Consider the following 23,723-nt stretch of genomic DNA (forward strand, 5'->3'; position numbering starts at 1 on the left):
TAAAAAATTATGAATGAGGAGAATCAGGGCAACTTTAATTTGAATATATCACAGCAAAATTTACTTTAGGCCCACGGCCCTCAGTCAGGTTTGATTTTAACGAGTAGATCCTTAAAGGATTAGTCAATTTTCTTTAAAAAAAAATTTACTCATCACCATGTCATCCAAAATGGTGATGTCTTTCTTTGTTCAGTAGAGAAGAAATTATGTTTTTTTGAGGAAAACATTCCAGGATTTTTCTCATTTTAATGGACTTCAATGGACCCCAACACTTAACAGTTTTAATGTAGTTTAAGATTGCAGTTTCAACAGAGTTTCAGAGGACTCTAAACGATCCCAAACGAGGCAAAAGGGTCTTATCTAGCGAAACGATTGTCATTTTTTGCAAGAAAAATAAAAAATATGCTCTTTTAATATGTTTAATATGTCATCATGTCAAGAGGTCACAGATGATGTTTGCGAAACTACGCACCAGTGTTTACAAGTGTGGAGAAAGAGGACCGTTCCGACGTTGTTGAATGTTGAATGATACTAATTAATGTCTTTGTGTCAGTTTATTGTTTAAAATGGTCCGCAAATGTGCGTTTTATATATGTAACACGTGACCTTTTGACGTTATTACACAATTACGTGAGATCACGCTGGAAGAGAAGTTGTGGTTTAAAAGTGCATATTTTTTATTTTTCTTGTCAAAAATAAATAAATAAGGATAAGACCTTTATGTCTCTTTTGGGATTGTTTAGAGTCCTTTGAAACGTCAATTTTAAACTTTATTAAAACTGTTAAGTGTTGGGGTCCATTGAAGTCCATTAAAATGAGAAAAATCCTGGAATATTTTCCCTTAAAAAACAATTTCTTCTCGACTGAACAAAGAATGACATCAACATTTTATATGACATGGTGGTGAGTAAATTATCTGGATTTTTTTTTAAGAAAATTGACTAATCCTTTAAATCTAGGGTTTTTATAGCGGGATGAACCACATATAAGGTAATTGAAGGGAAGGGTTTAAAAAATGAGAGACCTTTGGCCTAAAATAGATATTAGAGAAAACAAGCAATGTACAGATGAATCATGTAACACCAGAAATCTTAAAGCACACTACGGTCCATTTCGTTTTGAATTGAAATCCATGTGTTTGTCCAATGAATTTAGGCTAAACGAAGCTCCAGTCAGCGGGTTCGAGAAAGACGTGGGCTCTAAGACCACCATGCGTATCACCTACCCTGAGGGAACCATCCAGAAACTTGAGCGTTACGAGAAGAACTCACTTTTTGTCCTCTCCGCCTTCAAACCGGTGGACTTCAAATGGCTACGTCAAATTGTGTATAGGGACAAAATGGTAAGACCGATTTTACTTGAATTAATGCCTGTTAAGATATCAGACACAAACTAAGTAAGACACTGACAGGTAATACATATACCAGTAGGGGGCAGTATGGTGTGCACAGTTTTTTTTCTTAGCACAATAAACACTTGTCCCATGTTTTATGTTTTTTTTTAAAGAAATAAGAAAAGGTTTCTGACTTTTACATTGATCACATCAACTTATAATTTATTCACAATTAGTTTTAACCTTTGTATTTGTATAAGTCAGTGGAATATGATCTGGACATATTCTTGTCAGCTTTCATGACTCAAAATAAGGGGGATTCAGGTGCTTTCCATATCTGGAGAAACCTTAGTGCAAAAATGACCCTACTCAATATATTGTGTTTGCAGATGATATGCAAGCAGTCACGTCTTGCTTTTTCCATTTGATTTTAGGGTGAAATGTGACAAAAGTGTGTTTTAAGGGATTGTCCCATATAGTGTAAATGAGATTAGATTAAACACATAGCACAGTCGTAACTAAAAGCACGATTTGGAGCACGGGTATAAACTGGAGAGATGTCCAATGGAGAAGAGTGTAGAAGGAGGTTGGTTTTGTGTTTCTTTCATCTTTGATATACAACTGTGCGTGAGGCTAAAGTCTTTTGTGTGATGGGCAATGTAGCGTTTCTTCAGGTGACTGACAGAAACTCAATTATCTGCTTAGCTGTGTGGTCCGAACTGGAGAATGGCCGCCTTATCTTCAGGTTCGGCTTTGGTCAAACAGCTCTTTATGCGAGTTATTTCCACAATGACACAGACACATCTGTCCTCGTTTTTGTTTGAGGACTTTCTCCCATGATGAAAGTGGACTCTACTTCAGCTCAAGGACGTTTGCACATTATTAGGATTCCCAGGTCGCAACACTGTAATAAATGCCACTGGCATGCAGCTGGTTATGTAAAGCTGGATTGTGTTTTCAAACGTGTCGATTTTTTGAATGCATCTCTCCGGTTTGTGAAGAAGATTATGTTTCTGGAAAAATACACAAAAATGTATAATCAGAATTAGGGTACATTGTGTGGCACAGAGGTCAAAATATGCCAGGGTGATTCTCACAAAATTAGACTTGGAGGTGTCATGAAACATTTTGATAATAAAAGTAAATGCTATCGTAATAAGAAGCACAGTTACATCTCTTCATGTACTATTTTGCACATAATTTCAAATGACATCATACAAACCAATTTAGATTTTTTTCCACATTTAAGGGGAACATTTTCATTACCATAACGTGTCCATGACTGGATTTGCGTTCTTTGACAAGGAAATATTTATGATAAAAAAATTTATAAAATAAAAAGCTTCAGTGCATGTTAAGGGGGTCGCACACCGGATGCGCAGCTCAGCGCCGCATCGAGTCGCATCTAGGAGAACTCAGATGTATTGTAGAACCGGAAGTGCACATTAAATAGTGCAAACTTCCTCAAATAGCGTCTACTTCAAAATGCCAAATATATGTTAGCTGCCAATGTTAATTGTTAATAATTTGGGACATATGTTGTTATTTAATGTTAAACTATGTGAGTGGCGCTTTGTGGCGCGACAGGGATTTGAGCAACTTCCTGAGTCGTAGCTGGGCCGCGCGGACAGGCGCCACCTGTCGGCGCCGGTGTGCGTATACTCATAGAAAGCAATGTGTTCGATATATATTTTTTTTTTTTTTTTTTTTTTACGGCGCTGCGCGGCGCTAAGCTTTTACAGTAAAGAAACCTGTGGTATTTGGTGATCATTGGTAAATGTAGAGACAATAATAAGGAATATAAATGTGTCTAAGACCAATTTTCTCATCCTCCGCAACAATTTTCAATCATTGCTTGGGTGATTCTCACGAAAACTTGGTTTTAAAAATGTCAAGCATGAAAATGTAAAAATTGCTTAAATTTACTTGTTTTCCCACCAGACATTGAAAAACAAAGTCTGGAGTAAATGGGAACATTAATTTAAAAACTTTTACTTATCATTTAACACTTTTTGTAACATAATTTAAAAAAATTTGTCCTAAAAAATCTCATTACCGCAACAGTCAGAAAACATCAAAACTGACATATTTTCAAAATGACATGACAAACCTGAAAGAACATAATTTGGAGATTCTGCACATGCATTAAAAATCAAAGTATTATGCTTCTATTAATTAAAATAACATTTAATAAGCATCTGTTGCGGTAATGATAATCAAAATGTCGTGTAAGCATTCTGACAAGACAATATTTCTAATTAACTGTAAAAAAATGATCTTACCTGGTAGCCATCTTGAAGTAACTGGTCCATGTGCTTGGTCACTCAAAATCAAACTTTATTAAAATTCTGTATGTGTGCTTAAACTGTTCTCAAAAAGTGTTGCAGAGGATGAGAACATCAGGCATGGACACATCATTTTCCTAATTTTTCTTCATTATTATTATACATGAATATTGAGTAAATATTTTTTCTGTCATCTAAAGTAGTCTAGCAAAACATCCATTTATTTTTTTTCTTAATATTTTTGTGTTAATTTGATTAAATTGCAACACAACGCATGTTCAAACACAGCCGGACACATTGCGGTAATGAGAATTTCAGCAGAAAATGAGATAACATTTCCAATTATAAATTCTTATGTTGAAATCACACATTGTGCAAGGTAGAACACAGTATTGTGTTAATTCTGATGCTTTTTAATGTTACTATATTACACATTTTAAAGCTAAAATCATTAGTGCCGTGGTGTTTCAATGGTTTCGTGAGAATCACCCGCTTAAGCCCTCAAGGAACTAACATTTAAAAAAATTGTTGGAAGGGACATAATTAACTGTGACACTCAAGATGGCAACCAGGTAAGCATTTCTTATTTTTTTCTCTCCAGATAAAAGTTAAAATTTTGTTTGTCATAGTACCTAGACAACTTTTTAGTTCTCATTACCCAAACATGAGTTTGTAAATGCATATATTTAATGTAATATCATGTTGCGGTAATGATAATTTTTGATAATGATAATCTAAAAAATTTTAATAATTCTATAGGAAATATTTTTTAAATCCTCTAAAAATAATGGTTATAGTAAACATTGGCTTTAAGGGCTTTTAAAAAATAGCTGGACACCTTCTAAATCTGGATTTCGTGAGAATCACCCATAATCTTTAAACTGAACCGAACATTAGAATTGCACTTCACCTAAAAATTGTGATGCATGGAGATTCTTTGTGTTGCAATACCTAAAGATTCCCTCCCCTACAGATCACACACTTTCAGGATATTTGCCTTAAATGATCTTTTTTAAGACAAACACGAGACGTTTTGCTTGTGGGAAATCTGTTCATTTTGTGTCACTGTATCCCAATGTCATTTGGCGGCTCAGATTTATCGTCTTTGTACATTGTACATCTGTGATTCCTGAAAGACAACATACATTACAACTGGCAACTTGAGCGACTCTTTTATTCTTTAAAACTCCTGCTCGGTTTACTTTTAGATAACGTGTGCTTCCACCTTTATGTCCTGCTTCATTAAAATTCTCATCGCAAGCAGAAGCCATTAGGACTAAGCTGGGATTGTAGGTACAGAGAAATGTATCTCTTGAATCTCCAAGGGATCCCGTCAGACGTTTTATATAGAGATCCGGGTGAAGATAGATTTACATGCTGTAGACCCATTACCTTTACGACCATAATAGTGATTTACAGAACAAACTGAACCATAAATGAACCAATTTAGCTAGAATTTTCACATAATTTTGCCTAATGATAAACAGACTTTACAAAAAAAACCTCCTTGTGAAATTATGTTTTAGGTAATTGTTTGTAACTTTGAACGTCTCTTCCACTTTGAAAGCATTATCCTTCACTGATCCATCCATGAGAACATTAATTCACGTCCTACTGCATGCTACAATCACGGGTGCAATTTACACATGAAATGAAGCGGATCGTGTTAATGCGGTGAACGTTTTGAAGTGTGCGGATTTTAAGCCCGACTGTCTAGTAGATACTTCTCTATTCAAAACATTCAAACAGAAATACTGATGAGGATAATTGAGAGGTCAGAGGAAAAGTAGATGTTTTTCTTAGCGTGCGTTTATTGCCGTGCGATTCTAGACATTTGAAAAAGCTCTCGGCCCGAAAGACTTTCATCTCTGTTAATTCAGAATTAACGGTATCTACATCTTCTGAAAGCAAAAGAACGGCCAAGATATCTTGTCGCAAATGATGCATCAAAACAGCTAAATCATCGGTTGCTTTGTGGTCTTAATGCAGACTAATGTCACCATATGTGAGATGTTAGACCAGCCGATGGTCTGCCGGGGATTTTTCGGTCGTGTCAGCTGTTGTTGCCGTCCCTTTGCTTTTGTCTCCTCGTGGGCTCTTTGAAATCAGTTTCAAACATGCAGTAAAGAAAAGTAAATATGAGCAGGTGGGTAAAAGGTCAATAAACTACCTGCTGTTGTTCAACTGTTGGTGTATTCAGTTGTTTCTGTTACAAAGACAAGATTTATTTGAGTAGAAACACTTTGAAGACAGGGTGGGATCCTGTAGCTCAATTGGTGGAGCTTTGCGTTAGCAATGCAAAAATTATGGGTTCAAGTCCCATGAAACACATTTCACACAACAAAAATTGCCAGAGTGTCTTTTATGTGAACGCAAACACGTCCTGTAATTGATCTTGGAATCGCTTTTGGGATGGGGACCTTGTAACATTGCCACAACATTCCTGGAATGCATCTCTTGTTAACAAAAGGCACAAACAATTCAGTAATAGATGTGTCATGGTGAGGATGGCCAACATAGTGTGTATCGTTTTAAATACAGATCAACGTTCACAACGATCAAATGTCTGCAAACTGAAAAAAGCAGAAATCTGGAAGCTCCTCACCATCAACGCTAAAGCTGAGATTGTATGACAGCTTAATGGAACGATAGAATCAGAAAAAAATAAGCGTGTGTGGTTTCTCCAGAGAAAAGACGTTGCTGTAAAAAATCCACCCTGGGCACGATTGCAAATACATTACACATCGCACCGTGATGCACCACATCTGCACGGGCCAAAAACTCCAGCCCTTACCCGGCCCTGGCCCGTAGTGTTCAAGCCCTACCCGACCCTAGCCCGACAATGCCTGCAATTTTTTCAACCCGACCTGACCCGAGACCAATATCAATCACTTTTAAGTTCTTTTAAGAGCTCTTTAATGCATGCTCTGTCTCGGACGTGCGCTCTCAGATGCGCGCTGTCTCTGCTACACACACAAACACACATACACAATGAGGAGAGATGCTAAAATAAGCCCGACCGAGCCCGGTCTGTAAAAAAAACGGCCCTAGCCCGGCCCAAATGGGCTTAGCCTGTCGGGCCCCAGATGTCAGATGTCTTTATGGGATCTTTACAAATCCTGGACACATTAGTTTTTTTTTGTACGTTTTTCGTATTTATACGCACACTTAAACTTCTCACGAAAATGTTCTGCCTAATTCACAACACGTGCGTACATGAGTTTGTTCTTATACTTGTTCTTACGTTAATGAATTTGGAGTGTTTTGCATGAGCGGTTGCATGCACGAGGTTGGTAATTTGCATAAAACACGCCCAAACCAGCTCCATATAAGGGCTTTCCGCAGCGCTGGTGCACAGAAAATTTTAGAGCAGTTTGTCACTGAAGCAAAAGAGCTCGAAAAGAAATCTATGAACATATTTATTATCGGTAAAGTTCAGTTTTGCATTGCATTTTTTTATTTGGGGAGTTTTGTTGTCGCTGGAGGAAGCCAGTGCTATTTAGCGACCGGAGTAACATTAAATAAGAATTGGATGCGTAAACAAATATGACATTTAATTAATATGACAGAGACGCGCATCTCTATCTAAAATAAAATGGACAGGAGATCAAGTGATTGACATTTGGACATTTACATGACGTTTACATTAGGCATCAAGCAGACGCTTTCATGTGGAGATTTAAAAAGTGAGGAAGGAAAGCGTGAAGATTTGACATTACGTGCATCTTCTTTATATGTGTAAAAATAAGTAGGCTATAATAATGTATAATATAATGTATATAATAATAATAAGGTAAATACAGAAAATATTTAAGCAATATCGCTCGAGTAGGAGTGTGATATATAGCTCTATATCATCACGGCTGTGATTAGGCCAGAGGCACGGAGGCAATCACAGCCGTGATGATATAGAGCTATATCACACGACTCCGAGAGCGATATTGCTTTTATACAACAGTTCGACGGCACACGTTTGAAAAACGAAAACTAGAAAACAACAACGTAGTTATTTTAAAAGCCTCTTTGTCTGAGAACTACTTCTTCCGCCACGGATTTGAGAGCGGCCAGAATGACAGGTAACACTTTCGGCTGCTTTGAATCTCATAACAACTCAATGGACGGAAAAGCCGTTTCTTTATATTACCGTTTCTTGGTCACAAAGTGTAGTTTTAAGATTAGTTCAGTCGAGAATGTATATGTATTATATTTAAATCTGCAGTCGATTAGTAAAGATAGCGCCTGTTTGAACGTTTGCTTAGTGAGATTCGGTACGTATGAGAACCAAAGCATGAGCGGACGTCAGTGTTCACTCGCCCCGCTGACCACCGCCCTCTCTGGGCTACATGTCTGACAGAGATACCCTGGCTCTCATGTTGGCCTTGTTTGTTTATGATCGTCAAAATGAGATCAAATCAGCAGTATTTGGTGTCATGATCAAACTATTACTTGTTTTTTATTCATATTTAGTGTCTTTTGTGTTGTTATTGTTTTGGCGCGAGGTAAAAGTTAATAAAACTACTTGTATAACGTTACTATTGCTTTCTCATTTATTCTTAACGTGATACGAGCACTCGATTATTATTATTTAACTTTGTTCTTGTCAGTACTATATAAAACGGTTTTTTATAAGTGTCAGAGAGATGTTTTTGCATGCTGCTTATAAATAACGTTATACCAGTGGCGATATCTCATAACATGTTTTAATAGTCACGTCACGATAAAGTAAATGATCAATGTCCACATTTAAAAGCTGCGGTGCTTACCTGCAGTTCCACGGTGTTTTCGCGTTCTGATGAGATATAGCTCCAGAAAAAAAACGAGTGTTTATATTCCTCTTTCGAAGTGTTAATCGTCCACACGATGTGACAAGACATTTCTCCCATTAACTTTAACGTAACATCCAATAATAACTTCCGATTGGGGATTCACAGACTGATTTATGAGCTAGTAAACTAATGAGATACACGGAGAGTGATTCAAAACAGCGCGTCTGTGTTTTTCCATTCAGAGATGAGCCTGCTTAGGACCTCCATTCACTAGGTGGTGGAATGATACGAAAGGTGAAGCGGTTACAGTGCCGATATTAGCACAATATCGCATAGCTCTTAGCCAATCAGCTCGAGAACCAGAAAGAACTGTTGTATAAATTATAATTATAGCCTAGTTTTTGATTATGGTGAAGGTAATTATTGCGTACGAGTGGTTTTAGATTTTGCATACATAGAAGAAATTTTGATATGAAAGTTTTTGTTGAATCACGATTTTTTCTTGAAAACATCCGTACGCACATCACACGCACAAATTTGTGCGTAGTGCGAACGCATGCTTAGTGAATGAGACCCATTATCTGTGTATTTTCCAGAATCTGTGATTTAAGGGCTAAATCAGACAGTAGACGACTCCTGGCCTGTTCCGCACTAGAGCTGCCGACTTCGGTGCGGATCCGGCCAGATTCATCTGCTGCCTGGGATACTAATGAAATGTATTTCTTGAATGCCCTGTAAATCGCTTTGAACAAATTCATGAATGACAATTTGAGATAATAGAGGGTATGAGGAGAGAGGAGAATTTGGGCTCAGGTACTGGGTTGATGTGCTTGACTGGGCAACAGCAGTTGTTGAAGGGTTCTGATGTTATCAAAAAGGTTCTGGTGTCAGTGTTTAGACTCTGAGATCAGTGACACTGGACATGAATCGCCCTTCTTACGTTCAGCATTCAGAGTTATGTCTAGCTTGACGGTAACACTTTACAATAAGTTTGTATTTGTAACATTAGTAAATCCATTAGCTAACATAAACTAACAATGAACAAAATAGTTTGTCAGCATGTATTAATTTTTGCCAATACAATTGCTCATGTTTGTTCACTTTGCACTGTGCAAGTCCCCATGTGGTGAAAATCAAGTTTTTATGCTGTGTAAAGAGCTGGGTTTCTGGAAGTGCCGAGTGCTGAATCTATGTACATATATATCTATGGTCTGAGTTGGTGAGATTGAGTATAGGCGTGGACTAATTTGCATATTCATAGATCTGCATATATTTCATGAGGCAGGGGGGTAGAGCTACATTCAAGCTATTTTAAGGCATGAAGAATTTATTATATTTGCTGCTTTACTAAATAAAATTTATTTGATTTTATTTTCGGTCATTATTTGAAACATAATGACCCCCTAACAATGTACTCTATGTAGGCAGCTTACATAGGATTAAAACCAAGCCCGTGTCTGTGAATCATTAGATGTTTTGTATGACATACTTCTCTTACACATTGGAACACAATGATGTTTATGAGCATCAAGAGTGCTTGAAGTCTGGTGATTCAGACATGAGGAGACGGAGGGGTGGAGGTCAGGGTCGGGGTCAGCATCCCCAACCACTCATCGAGCGGCTGTTGAAGACTGGAACGGTTCATGAATGCAGCAGTTTGTGTGAAACCGATGGATTCTGAGATAAAGTTTGCGACTCACACCTCCAGTGTGTCAGACTGAGAGCGGCCATTGTCGTATGCAGGACATGATCACAGCTCCAAGAGTAGGAAAACCCAGGACGAACTCCACGCCTACAGGTTACAGGCTTGAATCATCACACAAATATGTGTCAGGAAGTCTTTTAACCAAAAAAAGGGGAGGTTTGGAGCTGTGAAAATAAGGGATTACCCATTAGAACAAGTATTCGAGTGTGTATGACCCAACGCTAGTGAGACATCCAAAGGGTCGGATATGAACGAAAGTAATGACTTGTGGTCAAGTGACCACTTTTTCCAAAGCTTACACATTCACTGATATAAAAAATTTATGCAATGAGTTTGTGATCAATTTTTATTCATTTAAAGGTGCAATGTGGGACATAATACATAACTATATTATCAGTGGTGTATAAAGACTTTACACAATAAACTGTATTGTTTTTATTACTTTAAAATGAGCCGTTTTTATCTACACACATCGCAGGTCCCCTTACATGGATGTCGCCATTTCGGCTGCCATGTTTCTATAGTAGCCCTAAAAGGACAAAGTGCTTTATAGAGTTTCGTTACTACCTTGATCATGTCGTGTTTGTCCTGTGGCGGCTATCGTAGCTTCTCTATGCATTTCTAAAGAAAGGGGTGAGCTGTGGAATGAGCATCGGTTGCAATTCACAATCTCAATGCTAGATGCCGCTAAAATCTATACAGCGGATTTAAGCAGCATCCTTAAGCTATGTTTATACTCGACGCGTCCGCATGAGCACAAAAAATGGCGTCAACGCTGTGTGGGTGGTTGTGCACGTTGGGTGCGCAAGACCCCATTTCGTGTGCACTGCAATTTTTTTAACTGCACGCGTGGCTCTGCATCCGAAAATGACCGACCTCGAGGCGATTCTGGCCGATTAGGCAAGCCTGTGACGTATCTCTTTGATCAATCCATGAACAACAATGCATATAGTATTTATCTGACACTCTTAAAGTAAAGTATGGAAACCTTACCATTAAAACAAATTCTATACATATGATTGAGAATAATTGGCTTATATTTGTAGTAAATGTACCACTGGATGAGGAATAAAATAAAAACACTTAAGATGTCTGTACTGCTTGTTTAGTAAAAACGTTAATGAAATGACATAGTTAAGAGAGTGTTGTTTTATTCATGTTCTCATATTTATATATCAAGTTCTGATATTAGAAGCACCAGGGTTGTTCCAGCGGACGACGACTTCTATCCTCTTCTTTGTGTTGTTTTTGACTTGATTGCTCGCGTCGCCCCCTGGAGGTTTAAAAAATAGTGCAACAGCGATTGCGTCAACTATAACCACCTTGTCCGTTTGTACAGACGCACGCGCGATCAGCGCAGGCTCGCCTTGCGGACCAAAGCGCGACTATAAACAAGGCTTTAAAGAACCACTTTATCGGGTAAAACTTTACAATAAGTTTGTATTTGTTAACATTAGTAAATACATTAGCTAACATGAACAATATCGTTTTTCAACATTTATTAATCTTTACTGATGCTAGTTAATGCCAAATCTTTCATATTAGTTTATTGTGCATTAACTAATGTTAAGAGTTAAAACGTTTGATCTTGTATTAGTAAATACTGAAATGAACTAAACAAGATTAACTAAAATTTAAAAAATGCTGTAACGTTAGAAGTATTGTTCATTGTGATACCATTTTTTTCTGGTGTGGACAGTCAAATTGCTTGTCGCTAGAATCTTAGTTAGGACACGTTGGTAGAGTTGACCAGATTTCATTTCACTGTGCGTTTTAAACTTATGGGACAAATAAAACCTTGAGGGGCGGTTTCCTGGACAGGGATTAGACTAGTCCTAGACTAAAATAAATGTAAGAGCTGTCCAAACTGAAAACAACTTGCACTGACATTTTATTAAAATACAATTGTGTTCAAAATTATTCAACCCCAACTGAAATTGATTGTTTTGGCCGGTTTGACATTGATTTTGATCATTCAGTCATCCTGCTTACAATTACATCAAAGAGGCATGTGTAGGTCAGACAAATATAACATAACATTTATAATGAAATAACCACAAATGTCTTTTCTGTGCTCACATCATTATCAGTTTTATTCAACCCCCAAGTGACATTCAATCTTAGTACTTAGTACAACATCCTTTTACAGTTAAAAAAGCTTTTAAACGTGAAGCATAGCTTGACACAAGTGTCTTGCAGCGATCTACGGGTATCTTCGCCCATTCATCATGGGCAAAAGCCTCCAGTTCAGTCACATTCTTAGGCTTGCGCACTGCAACTGCTTTCTTTAAGTCCCACCAGAGGTTCTCAATCGGATTTAAGTCTGGTGACTGCGATGGCCACTTCAAAATGTTCCAGCCTTTTTTCTGCAACCATGCTCTAGTGGATTTGGAGGTATGCTTGGGATCATTGTCCTGTTGAAAGGTCCAACGTCTCCCAAGCCTCAGGTTTGTGACGGACTGCAACACATTGTCATCCAATATCTCCTGGTACTGAAGAGAATTCATGGTACCTTGCACACGCTGAAGTTTCCCTGTACCTGCAGAAGCAAAACAGCCCCAAAGCATGATTGACCCCCCACCATGCTTCACAGTAGGCAAGGTGTTCTTTTCTTCATAGGCCTTGTTTTTCCTCCTCCAAACATAGCGTTGATCCATGGGCCCAAACAGTTCTAATTTTCCACAGAACACTATCCCAAAACTTCTGTGGTTTGTCCACATGACTTTTGGCATACTGCAGTCGACTCTTCTTATTCTTTGGAGACAGCAAGGGGGTGCGCCTGGGAGTTCTGGCATGGAGGCCTTCAGTACGCAGGGTGCGCAGTATTGTCTGAGCAGAAACTTCAGTACCCACATCTGACAAATCTTTTCTCAGTTCCTCAGCAGTCACACGGGGACTTTTTTCCACTCTACGCTTCAGATAGCGCACAACAGTCGCAGTTAGCATCTTTTTTCTGCCACGACCAGGAAGCGTTTCAACAGTGCCCTTTGCCTTGAATTTGCGAATGATGCTTCCTATGGTGTCTCTTGGTATGTTTAACATCTTTGCAATCTTCTTATAGCCATTGCCCTTCCTGTGAAGATTAATCACCTCTTCTCTTGTCTTCCTGGACCATTCTTTTGACTTCACCATGTTTGTAACCACACCAGTAAATGTTTAGAAGGAGTTGAGTATCACAGTCATTTTAAAGCTGCCTAATTGGTGCTTATTAGGCTTTATTGCTGTTCCCTGACATCCATAGGTGTTTTCAATACCTGATTGAAAACACTTCAATGAACCTCTGTTCTTCAGAGTGGTAGTTCTTTAAGGGGTTGAATAATTGTGTCAATGAAGAATTCACAAAAGAAACATTTACTACTATATTACAAAACCAATTGATGTCATTTTAGTTGCATATGGTTCTTTAAGAAGTCATTGTAGGATTTCATTCTGAATACAATTACAAATGTACACTAAATTCCCTAAAACCCTTAACAGCATTGGGGGTTGAATAATTTTGAACACAACTGTACATCAGTGCCCTTTGTTTTGTCTCAAAATGCACGCCAGTAATTTTTTTTAACGAGGCATGTTTGTTAAAACTAGTTATATAATTAAACTAAGGCCTAGTCCTGGCTTAAATTAATCTCTGTCCGGGAAACCACCCCTGAATCCTCTAATTATATATAATATATAGGCCTGGTTTTACAGACAAGGCTTAGCTAAAATCTTTTATACACATGCCTTAGAAAAAGACATTACTGGTGTGTATCTTAAGACAAATCAATGACACTGGCATATTTTAAGATCTGTCAGTGCAAGTTATTTGAGACAGCTCAAACATGTGTTTTAGTCTAGGACTAGCCTTAAGCCTTGTCTGTGAAACCAGGGAATAAAGTTTAAAGATTGTTTGGCTATACTGGTTCTCTTTTGCTTACTACTAACTTATTTGACCTATTTTATATTTAGTAAGACATTTAGGGGCGGTTTCCCGGACCAGGATTAGCTTAATCCACGACTAGGCCTTAGTTTAATTAGGAAATATAACTAGTTTTAATAAACATGCCTTACTAAAAACATTACCTGTGTGCATTTTGAGGTAAAACAAAGGGCACTGATGTATTTTAAGATATGTCAATGCAAGTTGTTTTCAGTTTGGAGAGCTCTTAAAAGTATTTAAGTCTAGGACTAGTCTAATCCCTGTCCAGGAAACTGCCCCATAAAGTTGTTGTAACATTTATGATCACTGAATTAGAGTAAATGTATTGTCAGTAATTTTACATTGTACCATTATTTGTTTTCGACTCGTTTGCTGTGACACTGTACACAACGGCGAGATTGGTTTCCCTCTGGTTGCTACGTTGGAGTTGAGTGACCGTGCTGTAATAAAGCACAATGTGCCAATTAATCAGCACCATCAGCTGAGAGTTCAGAGTTCGTAACCATTAGTCGTCTTGTTTTTTACCCGCCGGCCTATTTACAGGCACTCGGCGACAGGTATCAGAGAAACTCACCGTACAAAGGCCTGTCGCAGCGTAAAGGCGAGTGATTGATACAGGGTCTTCCTTCTCTTTGTGGCTTTGTTTGCACTTCTTGTTTTTCATGGGGCTTTTAAAGGGCCCCTCTTCTCTCCGTACCGCAGGGTATTATGTTCACCTCTGTGCCACGTCACATTTTCCACCTGTGTGTTTATGACTCTCAGCGAGCAAACGGCCGAACAACACCGATTCTGCTGATTCATCTCTGCTTAATGTTCTGACTCTCAAGATGAATCTGAAGAGATCTGTGCTATTAACACACATTTATGACATGGTATTGCATCATTAAAAAGGTGTACTTTGTAAAAATCTGTCAAAATTTGGTGAAGTAGAGCCTTAGTAAAACTAGAAAATCACAGTTAAAGGATAAGTTCACTCTAAAATTACAATTTTATAAGAAGTCACGTACCCCTATGTTGTTCAAAACCACCAAGTCCTCTGATTGTCCTCAGAACAGATTTTTAGATATTTTTTATGAAAACCGTGATTTTCACACCACGATTTTCACAATCAAGCACAGAAAAGAATGAAAGACATCGCCAAAAAGGTCCATGTGCCCTGACACATTCTGTGTACAGACACAGAATACGCTGGCAAGTAATTTGTTCGAGCATTTATACAGGCTGCTTAACAAATCATGAAAATCTGACTTTTTCCATGTTTAAGTGCTATAAAAAGTGTCTCAGTGTTTCTATCAACCATGAAAATGTAAAAAAGATCAACCCAGTAACTTAGTTTTGGTAAACCATTCTTTGCAAGCATGTGAAAAAATAGCTCATTGAAATTTGGCTCCCCTTGTGATGTCAGAAGGGGATCTTATTATAATAGTACCGCCCCTTAATCTGCACTATCCAACCACGGCACTGTGGTGCAGAGATCAGCTCATTTGCATTTTAAAGGAAACACCCAAAAACGGCACATTTTTGCTCACACCTACAAAGTGGCAATTTTAACATGTTATAATAAAGGAGAACAAATTGTTTAATAAAATCGTTTGTTTTGTTGTCTTTGCCTGGGATGTGTTTCCGTCGCTTCATAATGGTGTTGTTGAGCTACTGATGGCACATGCACCTTTTTGGCGGCGTCTTTCGTTCTTTTCTGGGCTTGATTGTGAAAATGGGCTTTGTGCCCGGCTGCGCTGCTTCCTGAACTTCAGCCAGCTCCTTGTTTCCTGTCTGCCATTATTGGACAAACTGATTAATCCAGGTGTGCCTGACATCAGTAGTCACAACAACAATAATCAGACACACCTCAGTTTGTCCAAAAATGGCAGACAGGAAACAAGGAGCTGGCTGAAGTTCAGGAAGTAGTGCAGCTGGGCATAAAGCCTATTAAACTGCAGTCTATGGGACAGTCACAGGCCTCCCGGTTTTTATCACAAATGAGACAGGGGTACGTGATTTAAGATAAAATTGTAATTTTGAGGTGAACTAACCCTTTAAGTTTTGACAACTTCAGTTGACCAGTTTTTACGGTACTTTATGTAATCTTGATGAAATCCCAGCAGTGCTCCAGACTTTATTTTTCAGCTGTATTGGATGCATGTGAAATGTACGTGTCATAAGACAAACCAAGAGGCATGTGTTTGGGCACGCTCTTGGCTCTGCGTCAAACGAGTGCATTGCTAGCGTCACCCTCTTTATTCTAAAATATCAAAGTGTTTGGTTTATTTACTCAGCTGAACGCGTTATTGAGCGGCCTTTTCTGTATGTGTTTTATATACGGCTTTTCTGTGGCTATAATAGCTTATTTACAGAGCAGAAGTTTTCTGCTCATGGTAAAGTCTATCCGTAAAGTCAAGCAGGTTTATCCATTTCATTTGTTCCATCTGTTATTCAGTGTGTGAATTGCTGTTGACATCCATTCTCCATCTTTGTCTTTCAGCGGAAAATGGAGGGATTTTGGAAATCTGTGGCACGTGTCATTCCCAGAGAACCCGAGGAAATTCGTATCCTGAACCCGTATTTCATCCAGGAAGCAGCTTTCAAATTCATCGGCCTTCCGCACAACAACGGCGTCATGGGACGAGGGGTGAGGAGTAACATCACTCCAGATGTCCATTCACACTTTCATTCAGACAGAAAATTAATCTGACATACACACAGATATGGATACATGGAAACTGGCTTCAGGATAGGAGTACTAATGCAGAAATTAAACAAATTTAAAGTATTTCATATATTTTAAGTTTAAAAATGTAAAGATAAAGACTTATAGCATCACTTAACAACCTCAGAGATGCGTGATGCAGGGTTCCCACGGGTCCTTGAAAGTTTGTGAATCTGGGGAGAAAAATTCAAGGCCCTGGGAAGTTTTTGAAATATAGATACATAGATACAGGTCATTGAAAGTGCTTGAATCTATTATATGCAAGATATATTCTGGGAAAAAATCCATATTATTCCCTGTGTAGTGTGATAATATCATAAAAATTCTAGACTTTTTAAGCACACGTGCTAAACTGTTCACTTTAAATGCTTATATCTTCTGTATGCGAATGTTGATTGATACCAAAATGCTTTTTTGCATAGTTGTGTTTGACACATGAAATCGTCTCGGGTTACGTATGTAACTGTTGTTCCCTGAGAAGGGAACGAGACGCTGCGTCTCCCTTGCCATACTTTCTGCGTCCCTGTAACGCCGTCTTTAGCAATATTTCAGATAGTGATATACTTCCTAGCTCCCGCATCACCCTGTCTTTGTCATTAAGCCTCACCATTGATTGAATTTGATGTTCACATTCAGACACACTTACCCCTGGAGACGTCCCCAATGTGTCACCGCAGTGACGTAGCGCGAGGTCCCTCGAAAGGGAACTGTAACAATGTTTCTTAAAAGGTAACACTATGTAACCTTGCTCTCACTTGAAATGCGTCCCCAAATTAAGTCCTTGAATTTGAGGGTATTGGACCTGGAAAGTCCTTGAAAGGTCCTTGAATTTGAAGTTAACTAAGACTCCTGGAAATGATCGATCACATTTTTGAACTTTACTATTGAGCTCTAAAGGTGTTTGGTGTCCCTTAGATCACTGCACATGGATGTGCTGACCCAAAAACTTGATATGAAGTCTGTTTGAGCTCTGCTTACATGGAAACGCATCATTTAAAGGGGGTGTGATCCATGTGGTTCCATCTCTGATGTGCTTCCTGTGTTATCGTTATGCTGGTCGAGTGTCTGAGGCAGGATTAGACACAAGAGGTGGTGATAAGACATCAGACTCAACTGGCCAGACTCATTGGATCAGACAGCGGTTGATGATCTCTCTCTCTCTCTACAGATTGTTCTGTCTGTCTCTCTGATAAAGTCTGTCACACTTTGTACACTATCTGTACTGAAGTGTTTGCGTTGGGCAGTCGGCAGTAGTCTGTGTGTTAAATTCGATCTGCTCTACATCAGGGGTTTTCAAACTGTGGTCTGGGTACCCTTGAAATTTAAAAAGAAAAAAGACAAAGAAAAAGTGTCTACAGTGTAGGCAATTTATTAAGTTGGAAACAATTTAGTGTTTTTATAAATCAGAATTAGGGGTGCACCAAATGGAAAATTCTTGGCCGAAGCCGAGTGAAATGAAAAACTCAGCCCAAGGCCGAATACCAAACAACCAAACTATTTATTTTATTTTATTATTTTGCAATTTTCTCACCATTGCACAAGTTACATTTTCAGAATGTCCTTTTTACTTTATTTATTTCACATTATTTAACAATGACATTTTTCATTCCATCAGTCATTTTAGGGTGAATCATTTTGGTTGCCGAACATTTGGTGCATCCCTAATCACAAATACTATTTATCTAACAAAGTTTAAATGTTTCTGTTATACAAAATATGAAGACATAGATACCTTTAGATATATTTTAGGAAAGGGGGTCCCTGCCATCATAAAGTTTGAAATCCCCTGCTTTAAACAACAAATATCATTTGTTCTATCTTTCGAATTAGAAATATGTTTTTGTGTTATTTTGATGCTTTATATAAGAACATTTCACTTAAGAGCTGTAAATGTAAGCTGCATTCATTTAAATTATGTCACACAAGGGTGTCTTTTGAGTAAGGGCTTTTCAATGACATACTGTAGATATAAATATACAGAGATGCTTCATTTGATTGCTTCATATGTAGCCGCGTCCGCCATTTTGGAACAGTCCAGTTGCATCTCTCACGGTTTTCCAAGATACCACATTGTTGCAGAATCTCTGGTTAATAACTCTGCAGATTTATATTGCCAAAGATTGGGATAACCTTTCACAAATGAGAATGTGATGTTTTGTTTATGAAGTATAAACTCTATATTACAAGTTTTAATCTATAGCAACTTTTTCATGTCGTGTTAGCTAACACTTTCATCTTGGTGCATCGTTTTAGTTTAGCATTTATATAATGGTTCGGTCTACACAACAGCACAAAACATTTAATAATCATAGATGTGTATAATGGCGACAGGTTGCTCTCAGGTGTTCACTGACAGGGTTGAATGATTTGCATAACAAAACCAGCCCTATGATCAATCAAATCTAGCCCAATGATACTAGCCCAAAACCCAAAATGTACTTTTAAAAATATATAATTTTATTTTAATATTGGAAAAATTATTTAAACCACGGGAAAAACAACCCACATCAACAGTTTTAAAGTAAGAACAGATTTAGCCTTGGACTCTTCCAATATGGCGGACAACTTACGCTAAGGGCCCAATAGAAAAAGTTTTGCCTAAAGAGGCATCTATCTATATATTTATATATATTATCTATGTTTGGTGCCTCTGTCAAGTGGGTTCACAAGTCAGTTTGAATGATTCTTTGTGAAGTCTTAAAAAACAAAATCACATCAGAGTTCACTGAATCGATTTGTCTTTTTTATGCAGTTCAGTTGATTCACTTGAGTCATTTTCATCAAATGAATCTTTCCATTCTTAAGTATGACACTTTTATTGAATACTTACTAATGCATTTAAGTAAAGCAAAAGTATTTATTTTCTCTAGAATATTCCCACGTTGGGGACAGTTGCGATCACGATGGCCCTTCATAACTGTGATGAAGTGGCTGTGGCCGGATTCGGGTATGACATGAGTACACCCAGAGCCCCTCTGCATTATTATGAGAAGCTCATGATGTCAGCAATCAAAGAGGTAACCACACCGTTTATTTCTCGTCACATCTTATAACAAAACGTTACTGTCAAAAAAGAGTGACCTGTATGTAAATGTTGAACATCTTTGCACGTTTATTTAAGGTGGATGATTCAATGTGCTTTGTTGCTCTGAAAATCAAAAGTGTGAAGAGAGCACGTGGCAAACTTTTGATAGTTTTTTCACTTACACCAATCTGTTTTTACTTTTTTCATTTTCACACAGTCATGGACACACAACATATCCAAAGAAAAGGAGTTTCTTCAGAAGCTGGTCAAGGGCGGCGTCATTCAGGATTTAACCGGTGGGATCTGACATCACAGCCCGGTGGATCACGTGATACCACTAGAGGAACAGACATCACCGCTTGTGCTCACGGTATCCACGTTTTCACCTCGAACACTAGTGCTTGTTTTAAAGACACAGAAAAAACAAGTCCGTCCTTGCTCGGAGCAGCGACGCAGCTTTGGATGAGATCTGCAGACCTGCTGCTTTACCCTGTTTTTTTACTTCACAGCAGAGACACAAACTGTGTTTTTATGTCCTCAGTATTTATTAGACAGTATTTTAATCAGTCCATAAGATGCTTTATTTTATAAACTTTGATGCTTTAAGACTTTGCCTTCGATCTCAGGCTACGCACAACAGCACCGAACGAACGATTGTTCTTGATGACTTTCTGCTGCTCTGATCTGTGCCATCAACTGGATCATATTCTTGTTGTCTGCATCTCACACAAGTATATACATCTCTATGTGTTACCTGAGACCAGGTCTATTAAAGTATTATCTTGACCATTTGTACAGTCTTTAGTCTCAAATGTGCTTCTTATTTGAATTGGAAGCGAATGCGTTTTCAAATTATGAAAGGGGTGCTGTATTGAAGCTGTAATTGGTGCTATTAAGGGCTGTTATACCAAAATTAATTGATACCAATAGCTGGGTTTCCATCAAATCTTTTTTTTATTTTATATAAAAAAAACAAATGCGAATTAGGTGCGTTTCCATCAAGTTGTTCGACCGAATTAGTCAAATTGTAACCTAGTAACCAACAGTCAATTAAACAAGGCACGCTTAGAAAATGGAGACAGGACTGCATTTGGTTACGATTTGGCAAGTTTTACATTTGCTAGCAGTGCAGCTTGTAATTGTCAAACTGAATACTGTGCACAGAAGAAGAAATGCACAATTTTTGATGCCGGCACTAACAGTAAGGGCATTGCGACGACGTCAAGCCCCATATAAAGACAACGACAGCTGAGCTAGACAATCATTCACGTGAGTTTAATGTTCGCTACGTCAGTATTTATTCAGCAAATGCGTTTCCATCTCCCATTATTCGCATTTACTCTTTTTCAGTCAAAAACCACCTCAAGTGAACATAAAAACTTTTTTGGGCTTTTTATTCGAAATTTGGCATTTCCATCACTCCCCAGCAAGCAAAACCCAAGAGTGAAATGATGGCTAACTGGGTGATTCTCACGAAACCATTGAAACACCACGGCACTAATGATTTTAGCTATAAAATGTGTAATATATTAATATTAAAAAGCATCAGAATAAACACAATACTGTGTTCTACCTTGCACAATGTGTGATTTCAACATAAGAATTTATAATTTGTTAATTTTATCTCATTTTCTGCAGAAATTCTCATTACCGCAATGTGTCCAGCTGTGTGTAACATGCGTTATGTTGTAATTTAATCAAATTAACATAAAAATATTTTTTTTAAAATAAATGGATGTTTTGCTAGACTACTTTAGATGACAGAAAAAATATTTACTGAATATTCATGTATAATAATAATGAAGAAAAATTAGGAAAATGATGTGTCCATGCCTGATGTTCTCATCTTCCGCAACACTTTTTGAGAACAGTTTAAGCACACATACAGAATTTTAATAAAGTTTGATTTTGAGTGACCAAGCACATGGACCAGTTACTTCAAGATGGCTACCAGGTAAGATCATTTTTTTACAGTTAATTTGAAATATTGTTTTGTCAGAATGCTTACACGACATTTTGATTATCATTACCGCAACAGATGCTTATTAAATGTTAATTTAATTAATAGAAGCATAATACTTTGATTTTAAATGCATGTGCAGAATCTCCAAATTATGTTCTTTCAGGTTTGTCATGTCATTTTGAAAATATGTCAGTGTTGATGTTTTCTGACTGTTGCGGTAATGAGATTTTTTTTAGGACTATTTTTTTTATTTGTTACAAAAAGTGTTAAATGATAAGTAAAAGTTTTTAAATTAATGTTCCCATTTACTCCAGACTTTGTTTTTCAATGTCTGGTGGGCAAAAATGTAAATTTAAGCAATTTTTACATTTTCATGCTTGACATTTTTAAAACCAAGTTTTCGTGAGAATCACCCAACTATTTTACCCAATATAGTCCAGCTATGAGTAATCCACTTCTACCCAAAATAAAATTGAATTCGGTTACGTGCCGTTTTTGACAAAATTACGTGGAAATGTACTATATTTTATCATGTAAGCAAAGTCAACAGGCGTTCAAGGTGTTTGCTTTCTTTGGTCTGAACGTATATGCATAGTCTATTCTTGAGCTACAGTTAGACGTCTATTAAACTTTAACTAGCTGGGTTTTCATCGAAACGTGAAGCAAATCTTTTCAAAAGTCGCAAATAAAGAAAAACAAACGAATGCGAATTTTGTGCATTTTCTTCAAGTTGTTCAAGCGAATGATGGTGGTATCGGTAATCTAGTAACCAATAGTAAATAAAACAACCCAGGTGAAAAATAATTACATTAAAAATATACTTTAAAAAAGTGTACTGAGTATATTTTTTTCTCCATTTTGTACTATTTTAGTCAAATCCAAGTATAGTTATTCAATTATGTATTAACGCCAACTTAACATTTGACTACACTTCAAGTGTAAATAGTATACTAAAATGGAACAACTTTTTTTTAAACTTCCAAGTGCACTAAATTACACTACTGAAAATTCATGAGCAATTAAGCACACTTACAGTACAATCGACATTCTAATGGAAATATACTTAAAGGGACACTCCACTTTTTTTGGAGGTGTGCCAGTTTTCCAGCTCCCCTACAGTTGAACATTTGATTTTTGCCATTTTGGAGTCCATTCGGCCGATCTCTGAGTCTGGCGCTACCACTTTTAGCATGGCTTAGCATGGTCCATTGAATCTAGTTGGATCATTAGCATCGCACAAAAAAAACAACAAAGAGTTTAGATATTTAAAACTTGACTTTTCTGTAAGTGCATTGTGTACTGGGACTGACGGAAAATTAAAAGTTGCGATTTTCTAAATAGCTGTGCCCGAAAATAGTCCCCTTAGTAACTTTTAATGCCATGGGAATATTTTCCAGCAGTGCGTAATATCACTACGCCTGCAACAGCCATGTTACGGCAGCAAAGTCCTTCATTATTACGCCAGAATGAGTTTAGTTCCTAGCCATATCTGCCTAGAAAATCACAATTTTTACCTTTTTGTCGGTCTTAGTATACGATGTAACTACAGAAGAGACAAGGTTTAAATAGGAAAAATATCTAAACTCTTTGGTTGTTTTTGAGCGCGATGCTAATGGTCAAATTAGATTCAATGGATTATGCTAAGCTATGCTAAAAGTGCTAGCACCAGACCCGGAGATCGGCTGAATGCATTCCAAAACGGTAAGAATCAAATGTTTAACTCTAGGGGAGCTGGAAAATGAGCATACTTTCAAAAAAAGTGGAGTGTCCCTTTAAAAAGGCATTGCAGCGCAACTTATAGTTGTGTTAAGGTACATTTTGTGCATACTTTTAAAAAGTACATATTAAATGCGCTTTAAATAAAGCACAACAAGTAGAAGCATACTTGTTTTATACTTGATGTACTTTAATCATATTTCTAATACACTAGTATACTACTTTTTTACCTGGGAAGGCACGCTTCGAAAATGGAGACAGGACTGCATTTAGTTACAATCGGGCAAGTTATAAATGTGTTAGC

At 37.6% G+C, this 23,723-nt stretch overlaps 1 protein-coding gene across 4 annotated transcripts in view; it reads left to right on the plus strand.

Annotated features, from left to right (window-relative positions):
- The window catches only part of st3gal3a (ST3 beta-galactoside alpha-2,3-sialyltransferase 3a), a 60,391-nt gene extending 39,860 nt beyond the window's left edge, over positions 1–20,531 (plus strand). For all 4 annotated transcript variants that reach the window (XM_055213112.2, XM_055213111.2, XM_055213114.2 and 1 more), the window contains 4 exons: positions 1,156–1,342; positions 16,491–16,637; positions 19,586–19,732; positions 19,958–20,531. In XM_055213112.2, the coding sequence (XP_055069087.1) occupies positions 1,156–1,342; positions 16,491–16,637; positions 19,586–19,732; positions 19,958–20,047 (571 nt within the window). In that variant the 3' untranslated portion in view covers positions 20,048–20,531. The remainder of the gene's footprint in view (positions 1–1,155; positions 1,343–16,490; positions 16,638–19,585; positions 19,733–19,957) is intronic.
- The last annotated feature ends 3,192 nt before the right edge of the window (positions 20,532–23,723 follow it).

The sequence above is a fragment of the Misgurnus anguillicaudatus genome, chromosome 8 (assembly GCF_027580225.2).
Source record: "Misgurnus anguillicaudatus chromosome 8, ASM2758022v2, whole genome shotgun sequence".
In the NCBI taxonomy this organism is placed as follows: domain Eukaryota; kingdom Metazoa; phylum Chordata; class Actinopteri; order Cypriniformes; family Cobitidae; genus Misgurnus; species Misgurnus anguillicaudatus.